This window comes from Camarhynchus parvulus, chromosome 5, assembly GCF_901933205.1.
Source record: "Camarhynchus parvulus chromosome 5, STF_HiC, whole genome shotgun sequence".
NCBI lineage: Eukaryota > Metazoa > Chordata > Aves > Passeriformes > Thraupidae > Camarhynchus > Camarhynchus parvulus.
This window is the reverse complement of record NC_044575.1, coordinates 51,946,874-51,970,003: the sequence shown is the minus strand read 5'-3', so window position 1 is coordinate 51,970,003 and position 23,130 is coordinate 51,946,874. Positions and strand designations below refer to the sequence as shown.

The following is a 23,130-nucleotide window of genomic DNA, read 5'->3' as shown; positions in this document are numbered from 1 at the left end:
TGCATGACCACGATGCAGAAAGATCATTCAGGTGAATTTTCATACTTGCCTGTTTACGAGATCTCATTGCTGCCTCTTCTAATGTTTCAGCAGCTTCAAATTTGCCCTGTCGTCTGTAAAGTGCCCCAAGGTTCTTTAAAGTAGTTGTTACTGTTGGACTATTGAAAGAGAAGAAAAACAACTCTATGTAAAATATATATTCATACACTAAACTCTTCTCAATTCACTAATAAAAGCTTAAATTAACACAGTGTTTATCATATTTTGTAATAATTTATTCTCGCTTGAAATGCACTGAACTGTACTTCATGTACACACAATAACCTGCTGACCCCTTTCAAAGTGGATCAATGTCTCTGTGACTAGCCAACATCCCTGAAACTGGAATGCCAATACCTTGTGCTCCTCAGCTGCACCTCAAGGTGAAAATTTAGCTCTAGAGGAGCGTATCCAACTGAATAATTGTGCAGCTTCCAAAAAAAAAAGCTTATTCATGCATAGACTATTAGAGAGACCACATGTAGCATGTGTTAGTCACAAAAGCAATTAACAGCTGCTTTCATCAGCTTTTACTTAACACCTATTTGCAGTTTCTGTGCATTCCAATTTGCTTGAACAACAAAAGCAAAAAAATTGCCCATTTCATTAACAAGTCTCACAAAAAAGACATTTTTGTTTCAATGGCACAAAATTAGCTCAATCATAGTATTTTTGAGTTAAGTTTTGCTCCACTAACAACAGAGAAAAGATCTTCTCATGCATTAGAATGAACAAGTATATGAAAAACAAACCAATAAAATGTATTGTACACACAACTCAGGATGGAGAAAAAAAGAGATTTTAACAGTAAAAGGGCTCTGGTTTTTGTTGAACATGAGCATTAAAATACTCAATAAACCAAAAATTTTCACTGACTATCAGTACTAGTTGCAGGTTTTTTCATACACTGCACCACCTACATGTTAAAAAAGCTGCAGTAATGGAACAAAATTCGAGAAAAAAAACCAAACCAAAACAAAATTTCAACTATAATCCTGCAGGGGCAGGGAGGGCAGATGTGCCAGGGAGTGGAACAGAGGGAAAGGTGACCCACGCTGCCACCTGAAGGACTGCCTAGAACACAAATGGGGCAATTTCATGTCACTGGATCTAACCAGCCTCAGGACATGAAAAGTGCTGTTGTATTCCTGAAAACCAATTTTGAGCCTGGAATGTTTAGTACTTTCACTTTTATAGTCCTAACCAAGGAGTTGCTTTGGTTCCATTTTTAAAAAAGCTTTAATCTGAGACAGTGAGTATTAAAGAGTTGTTTGTCCTGTGAAGGAGTTACTCACCTATCAACTTTGCAAGCTTTGTACCAGCCCCCATACTCTCCAAAAGATGTGCCATCTTTTTGCTTTCCCTAGAACAAAGGAATAGTTGAAAAAATATCTGATTTGAAACCTAAACAAATATAAGCTCCAAAAAATATTTACAACAACAGTCTTACTTTGCATTCTTCCCTCTCCTCTGCATGCATCCAGATAGGCTTATTTTCATCTGGTGAAACAAGAAAAGTATTTTATAGAAGAACAAAACTACAAGGTATTGATTGTTGGATATTCACTACTCTGAAATGAAGCTGAGAACCAGGGAATTATACTATTGTTGCAAAAAAAACTTACTGTCCATACTAGAAGCAGTAGATAAATAAATACACAGCTCTTTTACAGTTTTACAATTCTGTCTCTTTTTCTTATCTGAACTTAGAAACAGTTACTTCTGAGAAGCTTTGAAGTAAGTATACACTGCCACCCATTTGTCATGTGTCTAGTTCTGTGCTAGAAAACATGAATTTATTTCTTTTATCCTAACAACTACTTTGTCATCTACTAAGTGGTGCATATGCCACTGTCATGGAATGCAGTGAAAATGCTTTAGTGGGATTCTTGGTTTATAAAATGTACATGACATCACTGAACAGTGTAATTCTCAATTTAAAGGTATTTTCTCCATTCTTTAAATATGTTAATGTAGAGCTTGCATTAACAATGTCTTTATTTATGCCACTAAAATCCTGCATTGACTTTTTCCTGTGACTGGAAAGTGATGTACATTTTTCTGCCTCTATAAAAATACCAAAGTTGCGTTTAGTGGGGTGTAAGATAAATTAGGCTAGAAACAATATCCATAAAACATAAACCCACTAAGTCTACCTCATGTTTTTGAATCAAATGTTTGCTGCTGTATCTAAAAGCTTTCTTATAATGAATGTACTTCCCACACATCTATCAGTTCACCTTTTAAGTCCACCTAAAGCAGACAACAATTATAATCAGGACACTATTGACTTCTTGCAAATTTTATTCCATAACTACAAAAATAAAACATAAATTCAAATCTAGGGACTCAGTTTCTTACCATCTACAGAGCCAAACTCCCGTTCATGAGCACGAGTCAGAATCTCTTTGTATAAAGTTTCCGCTTGCTTAAACTTGCCCTGTTTTAGATAGCAGGATGCCTAAAAACAAAATACCCCCAAAATATATCAGCACATTGCTTTATTTGTCTTTACAAACAAGAAATACAATACACTGTGGATAGAAGTGCACTTCAATTGTCTCAGGTCTACTTTGGGAAAGGCTTACCAGATTGTTCTTTGTTTTCGCAACATTTGGATCATCTGGTCCCAGCTTAGTTTGGTAGATTTCAAGTGCTCTCTGATAGTAATATTCAACCTCCTCATATTTACCCTGGTTCTGGCATAGCAAAGCCAAGTTATTTAACTGCTTGGCAACATCAGGGTGATCTTTTCCCAGGACCTGGAAATGAAATGCATTGTATTAAAACATTCTCTAATCATCACGTCAGGGTCTAGAAATAAATAATTTAGAAATATCCTGTTAGTTTTATTCCCCCTCAATTCAACAAAAGCAAAAGCTGCATTTCAAAGATATGAAAATGACTCAATTCTATTGCAAACTGAGAATGATGCATAACAATCCATAAGAGGAACAAAGTGAGTAGGAAAACAACATTATAGGGAAATTATTATTTATATAAACCAGAAGATGCAATCTCATGTACTAAAATAAATACCCACATAGAGAATAATCAACTTAAAAATTTTAGCTAAGTTTCATTTTTTAATTCCAATTCTCTTGTCAAATCAAAGATTATTTAGCTATCAAAGGGGAAGGAAAAAGATAAAGAAGGTTTCTCACAAAATACAGAATTTAGCATATACCCAGAGTGCTCCAGCAATTCCGTAGCACTACTGCAATTTCCTACTGTTTTCAATTTCAGACACTCCTAACTACTAGGCATTGTTAACTCTGGGGTTTATCTGACAGATCTACCCAACCAAAGCATAAAAAAGTAAGCATTTAACTTTGCTTTCTCCTTCCCAAAGTCCCTTTAGAGGCTCTGTATTTGTCACTCATACCTTTTCTCTGATTTCCAGAGCTCGCTTACACAACGGTTCTGCTTCTTTGTACTTTCCTCGTTTACCATAGAGTACTGCAAGATTGTTAAGAGTTGCTGCCACCTGTCAAAAGCAGAGAAACATTAAGTGCACTGAAATCTGCTGATACAAATACTTGACAAATGAGCACATCTGCAAGGCGTCAATATTATTAAATTTTCCATGCACAGGGTATACCTCTTGAAGTTTGGAAGTGAAGAAATAATTATTATTAAATGCATACATGTACAACACAGGAAAGAAAAACATAAATCATGAAGCAATTTTGCTTCCTTTGTGGAAATGTCATTTAGTGCACACAGCTTCACATGTTCTTCTCTTACAAGGGTACCTCTCACATCTACACTTTGAGCTGCGCTGTGTCCCACAGGTCACGGAAGTATCACATGAATTTCCCAAATGCTTGATTTACATTTCATTTACAAGCAGCAGTAAATGAAAACCAGAAGCGCCCCTTCAATCTCAGTATAATAAAGAGATTTGAATAAGTAAAAATTTTTCTTCATAAATTGATTTCCCACATAAAGAAACAGCACTAAATAGAACGTGGCCTCCTACCTGTACTGTTTAAAGACAAGCCAGGTCTTAAAACCTTTCCTGTTGAGTTTGACATTAGAATTAGTTGAAAAAAAGTTGAGTGAAAAGCAAACTAAAATGATGATATTGCATGTATACAAACCGCTGGATGATCTTTGCCCAAAGTCTTTTCACGGATGGCCAAGGCATCATTCAGGAGATTTGCTGCATCTTTGTATTTGTTCTGGTCTCTGAATTGTAAAGAGATGTAAATTACACTAGGGATTCAGGAATGAAAAATCATAACAATTAAGCTGAGTTCACTACTGACCTAAAGATGCTACTATAAAAGAATAATTGAGAATATATTAATAAATTAGGAAGCAGAACCCTGAAGCCTGTAAATAGTTTAGTAGTTGAGGACCATACTGAGCATTTACCATTTCTAGATTGATGTCCAATTTCTACCTCTAGATTACCTTTAAGTGGGTAATCAAGATATGCCCTGTCAGTAGACAAAAAAAAAAAAAACAACCAAAAAACCAAAAACAAAAATCAAAACCAGCTTCATTCCCAAGGCAAAGGTATAGGCAAAAATACAGCAGCTTGTTTGACTTTTAAGTACAGGGAGACATACAAATATTTTAGGAACTTCTTGAGGGTTTTAATAATAATTTTTAAAAGGAAAATAGAACAGGGAAAAAAATCTAGTCCGAATGTTAAAAGGTTGTAGCCAAATAACTAAGTATTTATTTCACTGGTATTTATGTCAGCATACCAACCTGTACACCAAAGCAAGTATGTTCAACATAGTGGCAACATCAGGATGGTCATGACCTGAAGTCTTCTCCAGATCTTCAAGAGCTTGTTTGCAGAGAGGTACAGCAACCTCGTATCTACCTTGGGAAGCATACTGGATAACAAGATTATGTAGGGTCCGTAATCTTGCTGGAATTTCATAGCCACCTTGTTGGGCAGCAGCTGCTGCACTGCTGTGCTGCTGTTGTACTGAAAGAAATCCACAAAATTTCAACTTGTGTAAAAGATGACTGTAAATAAAACATCTCACTTGAGTGCTCAGTGGCACAAAATGATACTCACTGAATTTTATTTCTTCAATACACAGAATTAGCATTAGAGCATACTTCACAGCAGTCAGGCTGTCTTCAACAGTGACAGTGGAAGTATGACTGTTTTATTCCTCATATCCTGTCCAGTATTGTATTACTATTATTTTTATAGTTCTCATAGCTCAAAGGGCTAAATGTAATAAACTAATGAGGAAAGCAGGAAACTATTTTGGCTCAGCAAACCATTCTCAAGATGATATAATAATTTTGCACTTACAAATATTGCTGTTTTCATATGGAAAGGAACACTAACATACATAAGCTGAGTATCTGCAGAAAAGCTTTTTCCTTTATTCTTCTTCTCTAAACATACAAATTTTTTTTGTTTCCCTTTGTTTGCTATGCCAAGGAGCACTTAAGATTAGCACATAAAGGACTGAAACACCTTGGATGCCAGAAATAATAGCTGCAAGACAAAAGGCCCTGAGTCAAAGTCAATCTTTAAGTTTTACCCACCAACCCTCAAGCTTAGCCACTTATTTTCCTAACCTTTGGTTGTTGCAACTCTCACTCTCCTACTGCCCCCAAGAATGTACTACTCCTTTTCTTTTCACCTGACCAATTTCCAAGATTTAGAATATTCTGTCTTGTTCATTTTCATTAAACTCTAGAGAACAAGTTTATTGTTCTCTGAGCCTGATTTTATTCTCTCCTTTCTATTAAGCAAAAACCACTCTCACAGAAAGTGGAAGCATTTTTATGCCAGCGGAATCACACAAGTCCAAGCCTATACCCAGAGTTACTGCCTGCCAAAGCACTGAAGAATTTCAGCATTTTTTTGGAAGGTCAGAGAAATCACTGACATGTCAACTTTGTATTTTGTAAAGTGAAGTAAGGGAGCTTTGCCTCTCAACCTTCCAACTACAACATTCTAGGGAAGCAAGGATGAGCTAGGAAGGAGCTCATGATCAACACTGACCTACTGCAAACCCTTCAAACCTTCCCTTCAGTGCTGGCTATGGATAGCTTTACTGTGTTGAATGCAGTGTACTGTGTATGCTTGCCTACAAAGGAAAGCTGAGATTGCTGATTGCAAAGGTGGGTCCCTTCAGACATTTTCCCTCAAGTCATTTGTCTGGTAAAAACCATTCTGCTCCCACCACACTGCACTGACTCCACACCAATATGTTCTGTTAACAAACGTACAAAAAACACATTGCACTAAGCAGAACTTACTTATCTACCAAGAGCTTTTTTCAATCACACTACCAAACATCTGCCTCAAATTCCACAGCATATCCCTCAGTCCTGCTCACCTGAAGACAAACAATGCTTCCACAATTAGTACTAAAACCAATGCAGACAACCTTGGCAAAGGACAAAAGACTATGTGAAAAAGATTTAATACTGAAACCTGCCACAAAAATCTCAAATCAGATCATTAAAAAGGTCATTAACAGAATCCACTATCTGGTCAGCATCTGCCTCAGTCATTTGCAACTAACCATTCTGAGGCCCCAAAGAAGGATAACAGGAGAAGTTCTGAATTTAAATCAGTCTGAACTTTACAGCAGCTAGTAAACTCTAAAAAACCTAGGCCCCAGTTCTGTACACACCAATGTACAGAATTTATATCAATTATTGGATTCCTTATTCTAGCAGAGGCATTCACCTCTCCAGCTGTGTAGCAGTGGAGTGGTGAAGCAAGCATTTTTTTAAAGTGCATCTTTATATTCTGCACTGCAGAAACACACCAACAATGTAACCTGAAGTACACTTACTTCCTTGTCCTTGGTCATCTTCATCGTTGGGAAAGAGATCATCCAAAGGCTCTTTGGTGGAATCTGAATCTTTATCCTCCTATAGAACAAGCCCAAAGCCAACAAATTAAATCTAAGGCATAAGAGGACAGGCCAGTTAACCAGCAATGTTAAAGGAAAACCCCACATTCAGAATTGACAAGAATAACATTTCTCACTGAAGTTTTATAAAGGTAGGTCTTATATTTTAATGTATTTACACACTGTCCCAAAACAATACAGGACACCTTCAGAAGGGCCAAGAATAGAAATGAGGTCTCCTAGATTTCAGTCTCAATTTAAGCACACAAGAACACATTTGCCATTCTCACAGAGGCACTAGGTCTCATGAAAGTACCCACTGAAGAGTAAGCACTGCTCAGTACAGAACTGTCCATGGTACCTTTCTTAGCCATAAACACAGTTAGAGTTGGGCAAGGGAGAGGAATAAGGAGACCTCAATTTCTGACTACTCAACTTCTGTACAAATAATTAGATTTTGCAACTATAATCTGGAATGTTCAAAAATCAAAAAACAAAACAAGAACACTTGAAAGGAAGTTCATTTCCTATAGTCTCCATCTGGAACCATATTAATTTCTACACAATCCATCAGTTTAAAATTATTTTAAGCATCCAAATATAATTTCAAATATAAAATGAAGAGACAGATCAGTCCTGTTTCCTAAATGTTCAGTCTACAAAACATAAATAGTTGAAGTTCTCAGAAAGGATGAGCTCAGTAAGGAGAAAACCCTGAGGCAGAACACATTCTTATTTTTCTGTCTCTCCAATCAACACTTTTTTCCACAGATGAGAAAAAGCCAACTGCAGCTGCTGGCATTCAAATTCAATGATGGCAGAGCAAGGGCACTGTAAAACCAGCAAACTGATGGGACTACATCTCAGACAAGATGTTCATAATGTTAAGTGTTGATTCCAACCTCATACTGAGTCTATACAACTATTTCAAAGGCTAGAAACAGAGACTCTCCATACGGTTAGCAAAACTATAAAGATGCTTGGCTTACTTGGACTCTATTTGTTAATTAAATTTCAAATAATGGAGCTACTTAATTCATCTGCAGGGTAAAGTCTGACAACACAGCACATCAAAATCTCAATATTCCCTCCTCTGCCCCTTTTCTGAACAGCCTTCACTGGCAAATCCATCCACAAATACCAAGTAAGGGGACAGCACTGAAAAATTCCAGGGTGCAACTGACCAAAACAACTCTCACCATGTACAATATTTTTAAAAGGATTAGTCAAGCAGTAAGTTAAGCATGACTAAATCACACCCATTTTCAACCATTAAAATTGCTGAAACATTTCAACCATTAAAATTGCTGAAAAACTGCACTTTCCAAGACACCACTGAGAAGATCTGAACACACAAAATTAGATCCTTCTCTTCAGTGCCACCTAACCTAAGGAACCAAAAGGAAATTATAAAATTAATGGCAAATAAATCAGACATCTGTTTAAGTAGTAAGTTCCTTCTGTAAATTAAAGTTGTGTCCATTTTCTCTCTGAATTGAAGAATATGTAACACAATGGGCTTGTATACGTGCAAATGATCACAGTGTCTGGCAGATGGCCCTGAAAGGGATTCAATAACATCTTATCCTTGTGTAAATTCTCAACAGATACAAAAGCTACACAGTGATTTCACAAGACAAAAATTAAGTATTTTTCCTGCAGTCAAAATAAGCCAAGTCCTCTAGGTATGTAAAATGTCTCACAGCTTAGATTTCTCACTTATTTTTACTGCTAAGTTTATAGAGGTGAGATTTTTGCTTTGGTCCAGTTCTTCACATTTCTAAGCTACTAAATGAGTATTTATCAATTCTGTTTCTCATGTATTTTATTATCTGTATACAGTAAAATATATACTCTCTTAAAATAAGAATGAGCTCTCAGACTCATTTTGCAAACTATGTGACACTAGTACAAGGTAGTAGTTTAATGACAAATATTTCTAAGGGACAAGTAAAATACATCTGTTATTTTTTGTTAAACAGGCAGATTACAACACATGTAAATGCAAGGTGCTTTTACTGTTTTACTATGGAGATACTTACTGATGGTGAAATATCATCATCATATTTTTTTAATTGATTCATGAATTCTAGATGTTTCTTTTCCTCCTCCAGCTGAGCCACAGACTGCTCACTCTTCTGCAGTTTCTGCTGCGTATTGGCGAGTTCATCCCGTAGCCACTGATTCTCCTGGCACAGCCGGCGAACCTGAGCCCGCAGTTTCTGCTTCTCTGATTCCACTGCATTTAAGTGATTTGACAAAGCCATCATTACCTGAAAAGCAGAATGTGTCACATGGCATACTTCCCCTAGAATGCAGTCCTGTTCATAACATACAAGGCTTTCATTATTTAAACCTACGTCAGCTGTGCAATCTGGTAAACATTCCTATTTCTCTTTGTTTTTGACATGGTTCTCACTTGTCCTCTAAACCTTTTTACCATTCAGAATGATTTGGGCTGGAAGGGGCCTCTGAGATCACCTCTTTCCAGCCCCCTGTCATGGGCAGGGACACCTTTCCACTAGACCAGGTTGCTCAAAGCCCCATCCAACCTGGCCTTGAACACTTCCAGGGACAGGGCACATGTTCCCCTACCTCACCACCCTGACAGGGAAGAATTTCCTCCTAAATCCAATCTAAACCTACTTTCTTTCAGTTTGAAGCCATTCTGCCTTGTCCTATCACTACATGACCTTTGAAAGTGCCTCTTCAGCTGTCTTGTAATCCCTTCTAGCCCTGGAAGGGGCTGTAAGATTTCCCTGCAGCCTTCTCTTCTCCACCTCTCTCAGCCTATCTCCAGCCCCAGTTATCACCCTGTGCCTCCTCTGGACTTGCTCCAACAGGTCCCTGTCCTTCCCTTGCTGGGGTCCCAACCTAGAGGAACTCTTTACTAAATAATTGTTTGCCATGATGCTATCAGAAGTTAAAATTGTTTCAGAATTCCCTGAACATTAAATATAATCTTAAAATACATGAAAAATTTGAACTAGATTACTGAACTGGAAATCTTTGTTCCACTAACATAAAATGGAGCAGTAATATATTCAACTTGCAGGATCACAAAAATCACCTAAGAACTAACACAGAGTTCTAATTTAGCACCTTCCAGACAAAAAAGGGATTTGTATACATTCTTACACCTCCTAAAGATGAACACCTCAGCATAATGGTAACACTTCAAAGGGATAATTATTTGACTGAGACCTGCATGTGCAACTGAACACACAATTTATAGATGCATTTTATAGTACTAACCATAAGCTTGAGTGTGCAGACTTCCAAACACAGTCACATTGAGGGCAAAAAATACAACACCCATAAAAGCAGCTTACTTGGACTGGGTTTTCTTTTTGCTGAGCAAAGTTAAATGAAAAAGGAGCTTATTAAGTGAAAGCCAAACACTACCAGCAAAAGATATTTCCCCTTCACTGTTTATGCAATCTCCCACTGACACATGTAGAACAGCTGGCAGCAGTCCCAGGATGCACACCTTGCCAGAATGGACCACTGGTGAGAGTACAAACCTTTCAGATCTGTTAGACATCCCCAAGTTACCAGTATTTCATCTCCTCAAGTTCATGGTTTTTTTAAAAACAAAGTTATCTTTCAGTGGATTTAAACTAAGTATTTCATGTGACACAGATGGTGTTCTTAGCTGAAATTCCAGGTGTCAAAATGTTCATCAAGGCTTTAGAAACTAATTTTTCCAATAATGGTAAGGAAAACTCCAGGTATAATTTCCTAATACCAGTCTGAAACTCCAGACTTCAGCACCTATCTAATTACATATTAAAAATTATTCTAACATTTTTAATTATTTGGTCAATTCAAACAGTGGCATTTATATAATGAGAAAGCATATTTAGGAAAATTGTGATAATTGGGTCAACATATTCAACCACTGAAGAAGCTACAATGGCAAACTAAAATATTTTGTAATCTTACTCACTAGAATAAACTGAAACAAAAGTCTGATTACTTTTTTAGCAAAGTTAGTTTCATTTTCATGGAAATAACATCACCAGACCTACATGCATGCCACAAAAAAATACCTATTTCCATGTCTTAAATTTAAAAATTGAAAAAAAAATACTACATTGTTACAACTCAAAGCATTCAGGAAGGGTAGCCTTATCAGGTCTGAGAGCAGCAGTGAAGTGTAATTGGCTCCCTAACAAAGGCAGCAAATGCAGACTGTTTGGCTCCTCACCACTGCAGTTCACAAAGTACCATGGGAGGCAAACAAGGCAGGAACATCAGCAACTGAGGCTCCTGATAGAGTAAAATTCAGAACTGGCTTCTCAGAGTCCAAATACTACACAGAAGTTACTCATTCACTTGCACATCTTCTACAAACAACCATTAAAGGTACCTCAACTACTGCAATTTTACTCCATGTATCTTCTAGCATTTTCCTCCTACACAAGATATCAAAGAATATACAACATGTACACTAAGGCCTGACAGTTTGTCCAGGGCTTCTACATTCCCCTGTCTGATAACCCACATTTCATTCTCTCAGCCTCAATTCACCGTGATCCAATGCACACAACTTCCAGATCAGCACACAATAACAGCTCAGTCCAGAAGAGAAGTCTGAGCACAGTTACAGACCAACAGAAAGCCTATTAATGTAGAACTAACTCATTGGCATTTTCAACTCTTTTGCAAACACTCTCCTATTTTACAGGGATGACTGTCATATCACATCATTTCAGGTTTTTGACTTAGTACAAAATATCATAAAGTTGTACTGTAAATATAGTCCTGACAACCCAATAAACATACAACTTTTCACTTATCTTCTGTGGATGGTATCTTCATCAACTAAGAGTCCATAGAACTTAGCTCAGAGTCCTCTCTTTAATGTATCAGTTTGTTCAGATTCTGTACTCAGGTCTTAAACTTTAAAATGCTTTTAGTTTCAATTTTGGTTTAGTAAAATGTTCAATAAACATTAGAGATTCTTAAGCTCTAAAAGCATCATGTGCTACTATAAAAAATATGAGTCAAGGGAATATAAACATGAATTTAAGGCTACACCAAAGCTCAAAGGCTGGAGCAAATACATTTATTATATGTATGTTTGTTTGAGACCTTTCTATGACATCTTTTAGAGTTAAAATGCCACTGCTCAGATCTTGAGCTGTTTGAACATTACCTGCCTAATGCCTGATGTGGAAAGTCTAAACAGAAAATGTTTAGACTGAATGCCAGTGATGTCAAGTGGAATATCACTGATGTCAAGTGGAGCCCAGTCATGAGTTTCAGTGCTTTAATACAAATCCCATAATTAGTTCTGTAACACAGCATGATGTACAGTAACTACCTCTATTAATTACAGCAGCTTTTGTCCATTATATCCAAGAATAATATAAATGTTCCAGCATATTACTAATATCTGGGGAGAAATGTCTGAAATGCTTCATTTTTACCACAACTTTACCTGTGCTTCACTAAGGCCAAGCTCCAGCATTTCCAGTGACTTTCGAATCATGTTTGATTTTTCTTCAACCAGATTAGTTTCATCATCTTTCTTCAAACATTTCAAAGTTTCAAGTAAGCTCTGTAAAATTGAATTGTGTTCATTCTTCAGTGCCTCTAGTCCATTAATCACTTGCTTAGTTTTGGCAATAATTTCATCTTGAGTAAGCTTCTCCAACTTCTCTTCCTTTAAATACACCATTGTGGACATGTTTTCATACATTCTGAAATGGAAGAGTATGCTAGTTAATACAAAAAGAAAAATAAAATAAGCATATAAGTGAATAAAGTCTGAAAGGTATATTCAGAATACAATCATATTTGTGCACAATTTTTATAATGTTTCATGTCCTGAGTTTGAACAGTTTCAATTTCCAGATTTAATATTAACACTCAATGATAAACCGAAAAACAACATATAATGAAACTCAGACTATGACGTGGCAACAGAATTTGTAGCAACTACTGAGGAACAGGGCTGCACCTCCAGGATTCTGTTTGTGAAAAAGCAAAGTAGGTGGTGTATAAAATACACACTAAAATAAATATAGCTATTTGCAGATGCCACTGATCTGTAGTTCTCTAAAAAAAACCCACAAAATGGAGCTTGTAGAATTTGAAGAAATATCACATAGCCTTCTGAAAGAGTTCATCAGTCAGTCATGAGAAAAGTCATCTTTCTCCCACAAAAAGGTAAAATCAGCCTCATCCTTTCCCAAGGACTACAAAAGCTCTTACTACTATGTATTTTGAACATCACAACTACCCCGAGGACACCTTTAATTTATTATTTTAACTCCACACTTAACACATAGATATTCAATTGCCTACAGGTCTAGATGCAGCTGTTTTGATGAAGATGGAACACCTGTCTCATGCCAGAAAAAACAGTCTGTATAGTATAACCCTTGCAGCAAGAAAAATTCCACTGTGCTATTTTATCAGTATCTAAAGCATTACACATAAATAGTAAATTTCTGGACCTCAACACCTCTACCAAATGCAAATTAAGACCTAAAAAAGCTTAGAAACTCACATTCTCTTATTATCACACATGCTGTTACTGAACTGACAAACAAGTTTAACAATGTAAAAATGTAAAAAGAAGACACACAAACCATTCGACCCTTTTTAATGTCACCAGAAAAATGTTCTATAATGAAAACAAAGACTTGAGAAATTACTCCTCTACAGCTCAGCTATTTAAATCTTTGATTGAACCAGGAAGTATAAACTAGAATAAAATAGGAAAGATTCTTCAAAAGCAATAAATGATCCCATCTATGTGAAGACACCTGGGTGAGCATTGACAAACTAACATTTAAAATGAATTAAAAAGGTATTAAAACTTTGTACTACAAAAGCTAGTCTAATTTTAGGAGAAAGCAAAAAAAAAGAACCAGTGAAGTCTGGAATTAAAACTGCTGTAAGAAGATGCACATATGCACATCATGTCAACAGCCAAAGGATGTACTCTTATGCTTTTGTATTTTATTAAAAATGAAAGGCTGCTCTTTCTTATATGTGCTCAAATTATCCTCTCTGTAATGATGTCCTGCAATACAATACCCAAAAGGCACAGCCTTGTTACCAAACAAAAGGTGTAGATGACAGTAGGATTTTTTTGTAATAATCTGAAAACACAGAATTTGGGGAAGCCTGAACTTGGTTTTACCCAGATTTAATACAGTAACTTCATATTCACAAATAAATCAAAATGAAACATATAAATGTGTATAAAGCAACTAATCGAGCATGGCATAAGAAATTAACCTATGAAGACCTGATGAGGAGAATGATATTTACACATTTCCCATTTCTAACCTGAAAACTATGACCGGGAATGCTTAAACAGATAGTCTTAAAGCACAGACTCTCTGAAGTTGTGTAGAAAAATGAACTGCAATTTAATGTGGACCAAATTTGCAAATAAATGCTTCTAACACATGCTTCTAACACACAGTCATATAGGAAAATGTTATAGATTATACTAACTTCAGCACACAACCCTAATTAGCCTTGGCACACTTTCACAGCCTCAATTAACAATTTCCATCCTGAATGCACAGAACTGAACCTTTGATTGTAAGGAAGTAAAACCAGCAGAGACATCTAATGAAGTGACTATTTGTGTATCTTTTGTGACCAGAGATAGCAGCAATTCCCTCTGCATGCCTCAATATTCTGTCATTTTACAGCAAAATGAAAAGCAGATGTTTGCATACATATATGTAATGCACACATAGATACTGTCTTAAAAAATTACACATTTTAAACACTTCAGTAGAAATAAAATTAATTCTAAGTGATGAATACAGATAAATTAACACTCAAAATTAACAGATAAATTAACAGGCCCATAGTACTGGCTCAATACACTAAAGCTGCAACTAAGGATGGCTAAGCCAGCACAGCAGCTTTTGAAGAGAGGAGAAGCAGGTTTAAACATGATGGGGCAAAACCACACTAAAACCATCCCAGCAGCAGACCTGCTTTATGAATACATTCCCTCTGTCTCAATCCAGTGTGCCAGATTTTTTAGCTGCCTCATTCCAACCCAAATGTAGCTAAAAGCTTCCATTGCCTCTGCACTACCAGCACAAGGGATCTGCTGGTGCTGGAGCCAAGCCAAAAGCTGCATCAAGACAGAGGGGCATAAAGGTCTGCAGCCTGCCAGAGGGATTCTCAAGTCTCCTCTAGTGAACACTGTTAGAACTCCAATCTCTCCCAATGACAGGAAAGGAATCAATATTTTGGGTTAAGTTTTGAGGGGTGTCTGTTGGTGTTCAGAGTTTTATAGATTGTGCTTGGGAGAATAATTTAGAAAACAGGAGGATAACAAACATATAATTTGTCCTGCTATCAAATCTGACTCTGCAGGAGTGAAATTTCTTAATAAATATCTAATAGCCTTTAAGGGCAGTAAGTGAAGGTGTGGTGCTCTCATGATTTTTTTAAAAATGTATTTTACAAAAGATCATTGCCTGTTCACCAATCAAGCCCATATTTGAATACATAATCATATAACTGGGGAGGGTTTTGTAAAGGGCAAGGACTTGGATTCAGTGATCCCTGTGAGTCCCTTCCAACTCAGCATATTCTGTGATTCTGTAAATTAGATTTGAATGTCCTGAGGCAGCAAATGCCACACAGGAAGCAAACAAATGAAGTTTGTATGCAGGATGTATACAGAGGAAAGGAGACAAAACCTAGCCAGACTATTGTCACTTCTCAACAAATGTTAACTCTTTCTTCCTATACATTTCCCTACAGAAAAAAAAATGGTGTAGGCAAAGGCTTCTCAAGCTCCTGTAAGTTTTGTCCTGCACTTCACTGCACTGCAAATTTTACCTGGGCAGGAATTCTAGATTCAAATACTAGTTTTTAGCTCAGTATACAACTGAAAACAAAGCAAAGAATTAAGATGTACAAAGGTTTATAAAACAGAATTTTGGATGAGAAAAAAAAAATGCAATGCAGCCAGAGTTACAGACTCACTAGCCGGCTTAAGAAATTTACCATTATATTAAGTATGTGTCTGTGTAGATCTTGAATATTATCCTCCTTCTTTGTTTGTGATAATATTGACTATGCTGAAGTCCAAAAGTCACTTAATGCTTTCCAACTTCTAGAAAAATCAAGTCACTGCCTTAGAATACACCAAAGTCAGTTAATTTTGACAGAACATAAAAAGCCCTGCAACTAAAGAGGTTTCCACATTTTGTAACATTTTGTAACATAAACTCAAAACAAAGAAATTGACTGAGAACAGCAAGAGTCTGAACCAAAGGAAGCACAAAGAAAGCAAGGCCAAACCTTTCAGTCTGTAACCACTGGGATAATCTCATCATGTACAAACAACTTAAGTGGCTGCTATCTTTAATCAGTTTAAGTATTTTGTTATTCATAAAACTTTCAAACCAACTACACTAGTAATGCTGACATCACAGATTTCTGCCTGAATTCTTCCACAGACATACACATATCACAGCCAGCTACTAAGCTCTCCAGCTCATATTTAAAGATCTCTTACAGAGCTTTTCCTACCCAGCTGATTTTAAAGAAGAGTCATTTTCCTGCAGATCACTTCAAAATATTCTTGTGCCAAAACATGTATGAATCCCTCTTTGCATAAGAAAACTTATCAAGGAAGAATTTCATTCTAAAAACCCACAACATTTTTTTTCCTTGCCTAAAGATTAGCATGGATCCTAAAAACAAATAAATAAAACCATTCTAATTTTTCTTCCTTGGTCTGAATCCCTAAGGACTTCCCCTCTCTGTATTGATATTTTTATTATTTAATGAGTTTCAAGTACTAAAAGCTTGGAAGATAAATTTTTAATGTACTTAGTGTCTGATCAAAATTGTTGCAAAATATAATTTTAAATAAATATATTATAAAACCCCCCAAGTCTAAACTGCTTTGTCAAGCGAAATTCTCCCTAAACTTTTTCTCTGAATGTACAGCTAACAGGCAGCATAGCTGAAAATGAATGTGTTCATTCACTTTCAAATAATTCAAATAATGTGTTTGCGTATAAAAAAGAGTAAATCATCTTCCCAACAGTAAAAGCTGCTGCAAGACTGGCTCAAGCCATACCTAGGGGCTCTGTCACCTACATGCACTGCAAATTCCACAAAGTTACAGTGAAAAGTTAAACTAATTTGAGCTTTTTGTATCTCTAATAGGAACTTAACAGTTCACAGTTTCCTAACAATAATCAGTCTATTCAAGGCTTTTAACCCTAATTTCACTCTTAGTTCCTCCTAATTAAATGGCAAGGTTCAGCACCCTACATCTGCCATGTACTTGCTTCAATTTTGTATGAGCTGCAAATTACAAGTCATTAATTCCCTGCTCAGAGCAAGAACACGTCTCATCACATCATGGAAGGCACCATCTTCAAATACTACGAGCTGCTTTAACTGCTCATCTTCATAATGTGGAAAACTGCCTGCTCAAACAACCATCAAAACATTACAGGCTGTTCCAAGCACAAAAACTAAGCAACAAAGGCAAGAGATGAAAAACAGTTTGGGAAGGACTTAGTAGTGTGTCAAACACTGCATCAGCCGCACCCCTACTGCAGGCAGCTCAACAACAGCAGAAATGACAAGGCTGAATCACTCATGGATGCATTTCATACACTGAGAAAGGTATTTGTAAAAGCACTCACATAACAAACACTCAATTTGGACTATATTGCTGTTATGGCTTTCAGTCAGACTCTTCAAGTCTGAAAGAACAATGATTATCTGTTGTTTTTTTCCAAATTTAAGATGTTAAATTTCTCTTTACCTGTGAGACTATTTCTGCTGTCACAAGTCATATTCCCATAAGGAATATTTATAATCTTTCTCTTTTTGTCTGATTTGCCTTCCATTTACTTGAAATGGTCCCTTATAGTCAGGAATTTTGTTCCATTACATGATCTCTGAACTCCCAGAGGAAAGTAGCTTTTCCCTCTTGACATATTCAGGACTGCAGCTTCCCTGACAGTGCTAGTCATCACTCTTCCCATCATCTATATTTGAATCTGCATAAAATAGAAAATCTGGAACTGCACCTGCAAACAGTGTCCTGGTGGAGGTCAGACTTAAGGCACGCTGGCTGACCCAGTTCTATAAACAGAACACTGCTGCACTTCTGCACTGCCTCGGGTTTCCAAATGCGTGAGCTCAGAAAGCACCTTCAGCATTTAACACACAGGTACACCAGCTGCCTTAAAAATAACTCGGGGAGGACAATTAGCAGCACATTCTGGAGGCTGTAAATCACTGACCAGAAGCAGGTAAGAGGATGGAGCTGCACACAACCTAGCAACCAGTATTAAGCTACAGAGAAACTCCCCCTTCCCAAGGGGAGTCACTTTTTCTACCAATTACCAGGTAGTAAGTATTTAAATTTAAAACCATCTTTCTGTGCTCCTCCTGCCAGCCTTCAATTCAGAGCTAGCCCTGAATGCAGAAGTCTGCCCTACCACTTGGTTTAAAGTGAAGGTATGCTAGGTAAATAAATGTCCTGTAAAAAGGACACTTGTAGTTCTTTAATGTCAAGGGCACATATCCCAAGAAAAGCTCAGAATCACATCTGGAATTTGACCTAAAGCCTTAACATCACAAAATGTCTGTGCTGGTAAATAAACTGGAGAAACACTCAACCTTTGCAAAGTTTTGGCATTTCTAAAGGCGAGCCCAGAGGTGTCTGAAGAAATGCACAGGACATGAATAATAAGCAAATAATAAGCAAAGGACAGACTGACTAAAAGGAGTAAAACAAAAACAACCCTTGAATACGGGCAGAAATCTCCACATCTCCAAAAAGGCTGCTGCTTTTCTCTTATGGCTGCCAGGAGCAGCCTACTCTCCACATGGCAGCAGTGGGAAGAGGCTGTGGTGGCCTCACATTCTACCCCTGCATCACAGCAGCATCCATCTCTGAAAAACACTGCCAGCCTCTAGAAAACCTCAATGGCTACCAATAAGCCCATGCACTGCATTCAACTATGTTCAAGTGAAGAGGATTATGTACTTGTTTAGCTGAAGAACACAGTCACTGTACATCTACCTTGATAAATCTTGGAATGTTTTAATGTTGGGGCCTGTTATTAAAAAATTTAAAAATCATACCTTTCAGGGGAAATCTTTAGATTCTTTGGAAAATGAAAAAATTATTACAGAGAAACTCAGACTAACAAACCATATTTGCTAACAAAAAAGAGATGATGGCAAAAATAGCTCCTATAAAACCCTTACCAAGGGTGAAGCTGACGATTCTCTTTGAGAAAGCACAAGCTAAGATGATTTGCACTGCTGAGAAAGTACAAGCTAGGAAGATTTGCTCTGCTGCACAGTCCTTTGATTTAGATTTCTGTAGCATGCTACTTCAACACTAATGAACACTTTCTTAGCAATCATACCTAGATTCTTAAAGGTAACAAATTTAATACTATTTTGAAAAAATACTTTTGCACATTTCAAAGACAGCTGGCAAAAATGCCTTGAGAGTTATTTCAGTCCTCAGCCTTCTTTCTTCTGTAGCAAGCAAACTATTTCCATGGAATTTATTACTTCCTGCTGAAATAGTTAACTGAGTTAAAAATCAGTATACAGTGTAAAAGTATTCAGTGACATAAAAGCTTTCTTTAACTACACAGATTATTCTCCCTCTTAAAGAAAAGATTATGGTGTCAATCCCTTGACCGTGCTGCACTGAATAAACACTGGCTACTAGCTAGCATTTCAATTATCATGATACAGCAAATCTGTATCCTTTTAACTGCAGACAATCCAGATGACCTGCCCATCTAATTCCAAAATCTCTTTTAGACTCAAACTTAGCTGGAATTCCATAATGCTGCAGGCCAAATCCCATCTTGCTTTTCCTGTTCACATACTGCAGCAGACTGAGACCCTCAGATGGTGTGACTCCCCTTACACATTATTATACCCATTCCAATTATTGGTGTGAAAGGAATCAAGGGAAAGTATCCTCTTTTTTGCACATCTCATCAACTGCATTTTACCTTTCCAAAGGCCTAAAAATATAGTGATTGGAACACAGACTGGCAACATATCCTAAAATCACTGTAGATTCTCTGAGAAGTGCTAGATACTACAATTGGTCTGGATGTATTATAAACATGTAAGAGAAAAATTAATTCTCTGTACACATACCCAAGCCCTTCTAATACCTCAGATTTTAAATGAAACTAGATGGATATTAAGACCCTTCTATGCATTTGGTATCACATCACAGATTACTCTTTGTCAAAGCTGAAACAAGTGCAAAAGCAATCTGACAGAAGTGTGTGTCTAAGGCAGTTCCACAGAGCCAGTCAGGAATCCAGAGGAGCTACACCAAAAGCCAGACTTTCAAGAAGGTACAGCTTATAAAACTCTTTGTTAATCAAGGCTGCTATCATCTGTTACATGCTGATGGTACATAACTTCCTTACTCAAAATCTGAAACAGCCCAGCGGCAAGATCCAAACTCCATTCTTTTCCAGAATAATAAAACTGAACACAATCCTCTTCTGCTGTTTGGTAGTGTTGGGTGAAACCTGTTTTTTTTTAATTTTAGTTATGTCCATGGAATCTCTGAAGGCAGGCAAACTGCAGATCTCCAAGTCTCCTACCCCTTGGAGCAAGGGAGTTGTCTCCCTTCTGTACTGCTGTTGTGTCAACAGAAGCAGCGTCTGTTGGTCTCCTGCAAAGCCAGCACTTCCTCAGCTTCTGTGAGCACTACTAAAACACTTTCAAGCAGCCACCAGTGGATGTTGAGAAAGGAGGGTGTTTTCCCTCCCTAAAACACTGACACAACATCCCAGTTTAGGCCACAGGAGATGTGCCTTCTCCTGTGAGACATGACACCAAAGCCCACCTCACTGGATCACTTTAACAAAAAGACCATGACTGTACTAAGAGCAGTTACATAAAGACAGAATAAACTTACTTAAATGAATCAGAAGGCAGAGGTGTAACAACTTAGAGAGTAGTTATAATTACCTTTAATTATTAAAAAGTCTTGTCACAAGAATCAAAGATACATCAGGGGAAATCTACGCTAATTGTTCAAAAATTGTATTGTAGTTTAGTATTTTGTAGTTACAAGGACATGCTTCATAAATTATCTACTTTAAGTGGATTGAAAGGAAATTTTGACTGTATTTTAAAATAAATACTGTCAAGAAAGTCTGAGTAACAGATCCATCATCACTTATCAAATTACACAGTTTTTCCCCTCAATATTCCAACAACCTGTATTGATTTTTGTGTGAAAATAGCACTTGGCTCTCCATGGACTGGCCACCTTGTGCAAACAGGTCTTCAATGAATTTTGATAAATGTTTTGATAAGGCTGGTTCTTGCTGGTGTAAGAGACTTTGAGACTGGAACAGGGTTAGGGCACATAGCATAAGAGGAAATACAGCAGCATCAAAAGCTACCTGTCTTGCAATTTGAAGCTTTCAATAGTGTAGACAAAGCCTACTTTTCAGCTTGACTCTAGTCCTTTCATTTTGCATTGTTATTTTTGGACAAAAACTGCTTTATTGACTAATCAAAGTAAGCATCCATTTATGTTATCTATTTATCCAATCTCTAAACAGCACTTAAGTAGAAGCACAGGAATGTTCCCATCAAATCAGTCTTCCAGAATACATTAGAAATGCTATCAGCTTCCACTTGCAAACATCACTTCTATTATCTTAACCAAATCTACTTTTTATAGCATACCCATAAAGATCTGGAAAATGCATTCAGGAAGGGCAGAGAAGGCCACAGCTTGCCTCATATCACTGGATCCACGTGGGAAGCTCTGCTGACAATTTGCTCTGAGTACTGACTACAATGCTCTTACATGCTTGACGGCATTGAAGAAAAGGGTTATTTGGACTGAAACAAGAAAAAAAGCTATTTCTTCTCCAGGCATAAAAGGAACATCCACTAACAGTGTTTCAGCACACAGCAACCTTTAGGTTTAACAAATCCTTACATCGGGTTTTGAAACTATTTAATAGTTCACATTAAGATGCACAAACTGTGCAGTGTCTCTTCAAGCTTTAGGGAAAGTATCTTCCTCCTGCTTATCCTTCAATAATTAAAAAAATAAATGCAAAACCACTAAAAAGACAGAAAAAGTTTCACAGTTAAACTGTTCAGGCATAATCCTTAATATTGAGAAAGAATCAATGCTAACCCATTCAATATTACATTAAAACCAATACTTTCAATGGCAACTACCAGTTATGAGAATTTTTTTACACCTTACATATTTAAGTTCATAGAAAGGACAGCAAATGATACAACCATCTAGAAAAACAACTGCTTATCACTCACTGATTCTTACCTACGACTGCAGAAAGCTGACTTAGCTGTAAGTTTGGAAATAATTTCCTTGTTAAGTACTCCATAATCTGGAGGCCTTATTCTGATATTTTGAACTCTCCTGGGTCAGGAGGTGCTGAGCAATAGAGCAGGCCCTAACCCAGCACTTCACAAAGGCACCTTAACATTCTGTGCACTCACACCTGAGACCAAACCATAGTTCCAACTCCTTCTCTAGTGATCTTTTACATTCCTGATTTACCTTAGCTAGTGCTGGGCACAGAGTGTCCCTTTGGGACTCCTGAAATCCTCACTGTGGTCACACCACTCACGTGACAGTTCCCCCCACCCTGCTGCAGGACACCGCTCTTCTGGTGGACTGACACAGAACAAGAGCACACTAACTGGAAAATAAACACAGAGGCTAAAAGTTTCATTTGAATATTGTTTTTTAAACCATCTCACTTGGATAATCTGTTTTGAAAGCATGCCCCTCCCGAGGATGGCAGAACAGTGGCCCCTAAAACAACCACACCATTAAAAGCACCGTATCATGCGCTTGCAAGCACCGCTCCATGTGCAGCCACACTACAGGCTGCAATGCAAAATAGGAAAAGAAAAAACAGAAGTCAGCAAGCATATTTTCAAGCTACTTGTTATCCTAACAAATGGGTGTGGATCAAGATTCAATGGCCACACAAAGTACAAGCAGTCGCTGTAATTCAAACCCCACTGACTGCTGCCTTTAAAACTGGGCTGTGCATCTTTGCTCTCCACCTGCATTCAGCACAAATTTCAAACCCAAGATATTTTTCTTTAGTTAAACAGTGTATTCCAATAGCAGTATTTTAAGTGTGGGCTAAAAATCAACATGCAGAATATGATTTTTTTCTTAAAACTCCAGGGAGAGGAATTGATACTAATT

The 23,130-nt window shown here is 37.2% G+C and overlaps 1 protein-coding gene across 7 annotated transcripts in view; it reads right to left on the bottom strand.

Annotated features, from left to right (window-relative positions):
- Positions 1-23,130, bottom strand: part of KLC1 (kinesin light chain 1) — a 46,893-nt gene that overhangs the window by 17,297 nt on the left and 6,466 nt on the right. For all 7 annotated transcript variants that reach the window (XM_030948540.1, XM_030948544.1, XM_030948543.1 and 4 more), the window contains exons 2-12: positions 12,337-12,598; positions 8,933-9,163; positions 6,831-6,909; positions 4,762-4,987; positions 4,143-4,230; positions 3,425-3,526; positions 2,628-2,801; positions 2,401-2,500; positions 1,490-1,539; positions 1,335-1,402; positions 50-158 (exon numbers count right to left, since the gene is read on the bottom strand). In XM_030948540.1, the coding sequence (XP_030804400.1) occupies positions 50-158; positions 1,335-1,402; positions 1,490-1,539; positions 2,401-2,500; positions 2,628-2,801; positions 3,425-3,526; positions 4,143-4,230; positions 4,762-4,987; positions 6,831-6,909; positions 8,933-9,163; positions 12,337-12,597 (1,488 nt within the window). In that variant the 5' untranslated portion in view covers position 12,598. The remainder of the gene's footprint in view (positions 1-49; positions 159-1,334; positions 1,403-1,489; positions 1,540-2,400; positions 2,501-2,627; positions 2,802-3,424; positions 3,527-4,142; positions 4,231-4,761; positions 4,988-6,830; positions 6,910-8,932; positions 9,164-12,336; positions 12,599-23,130) is intronic.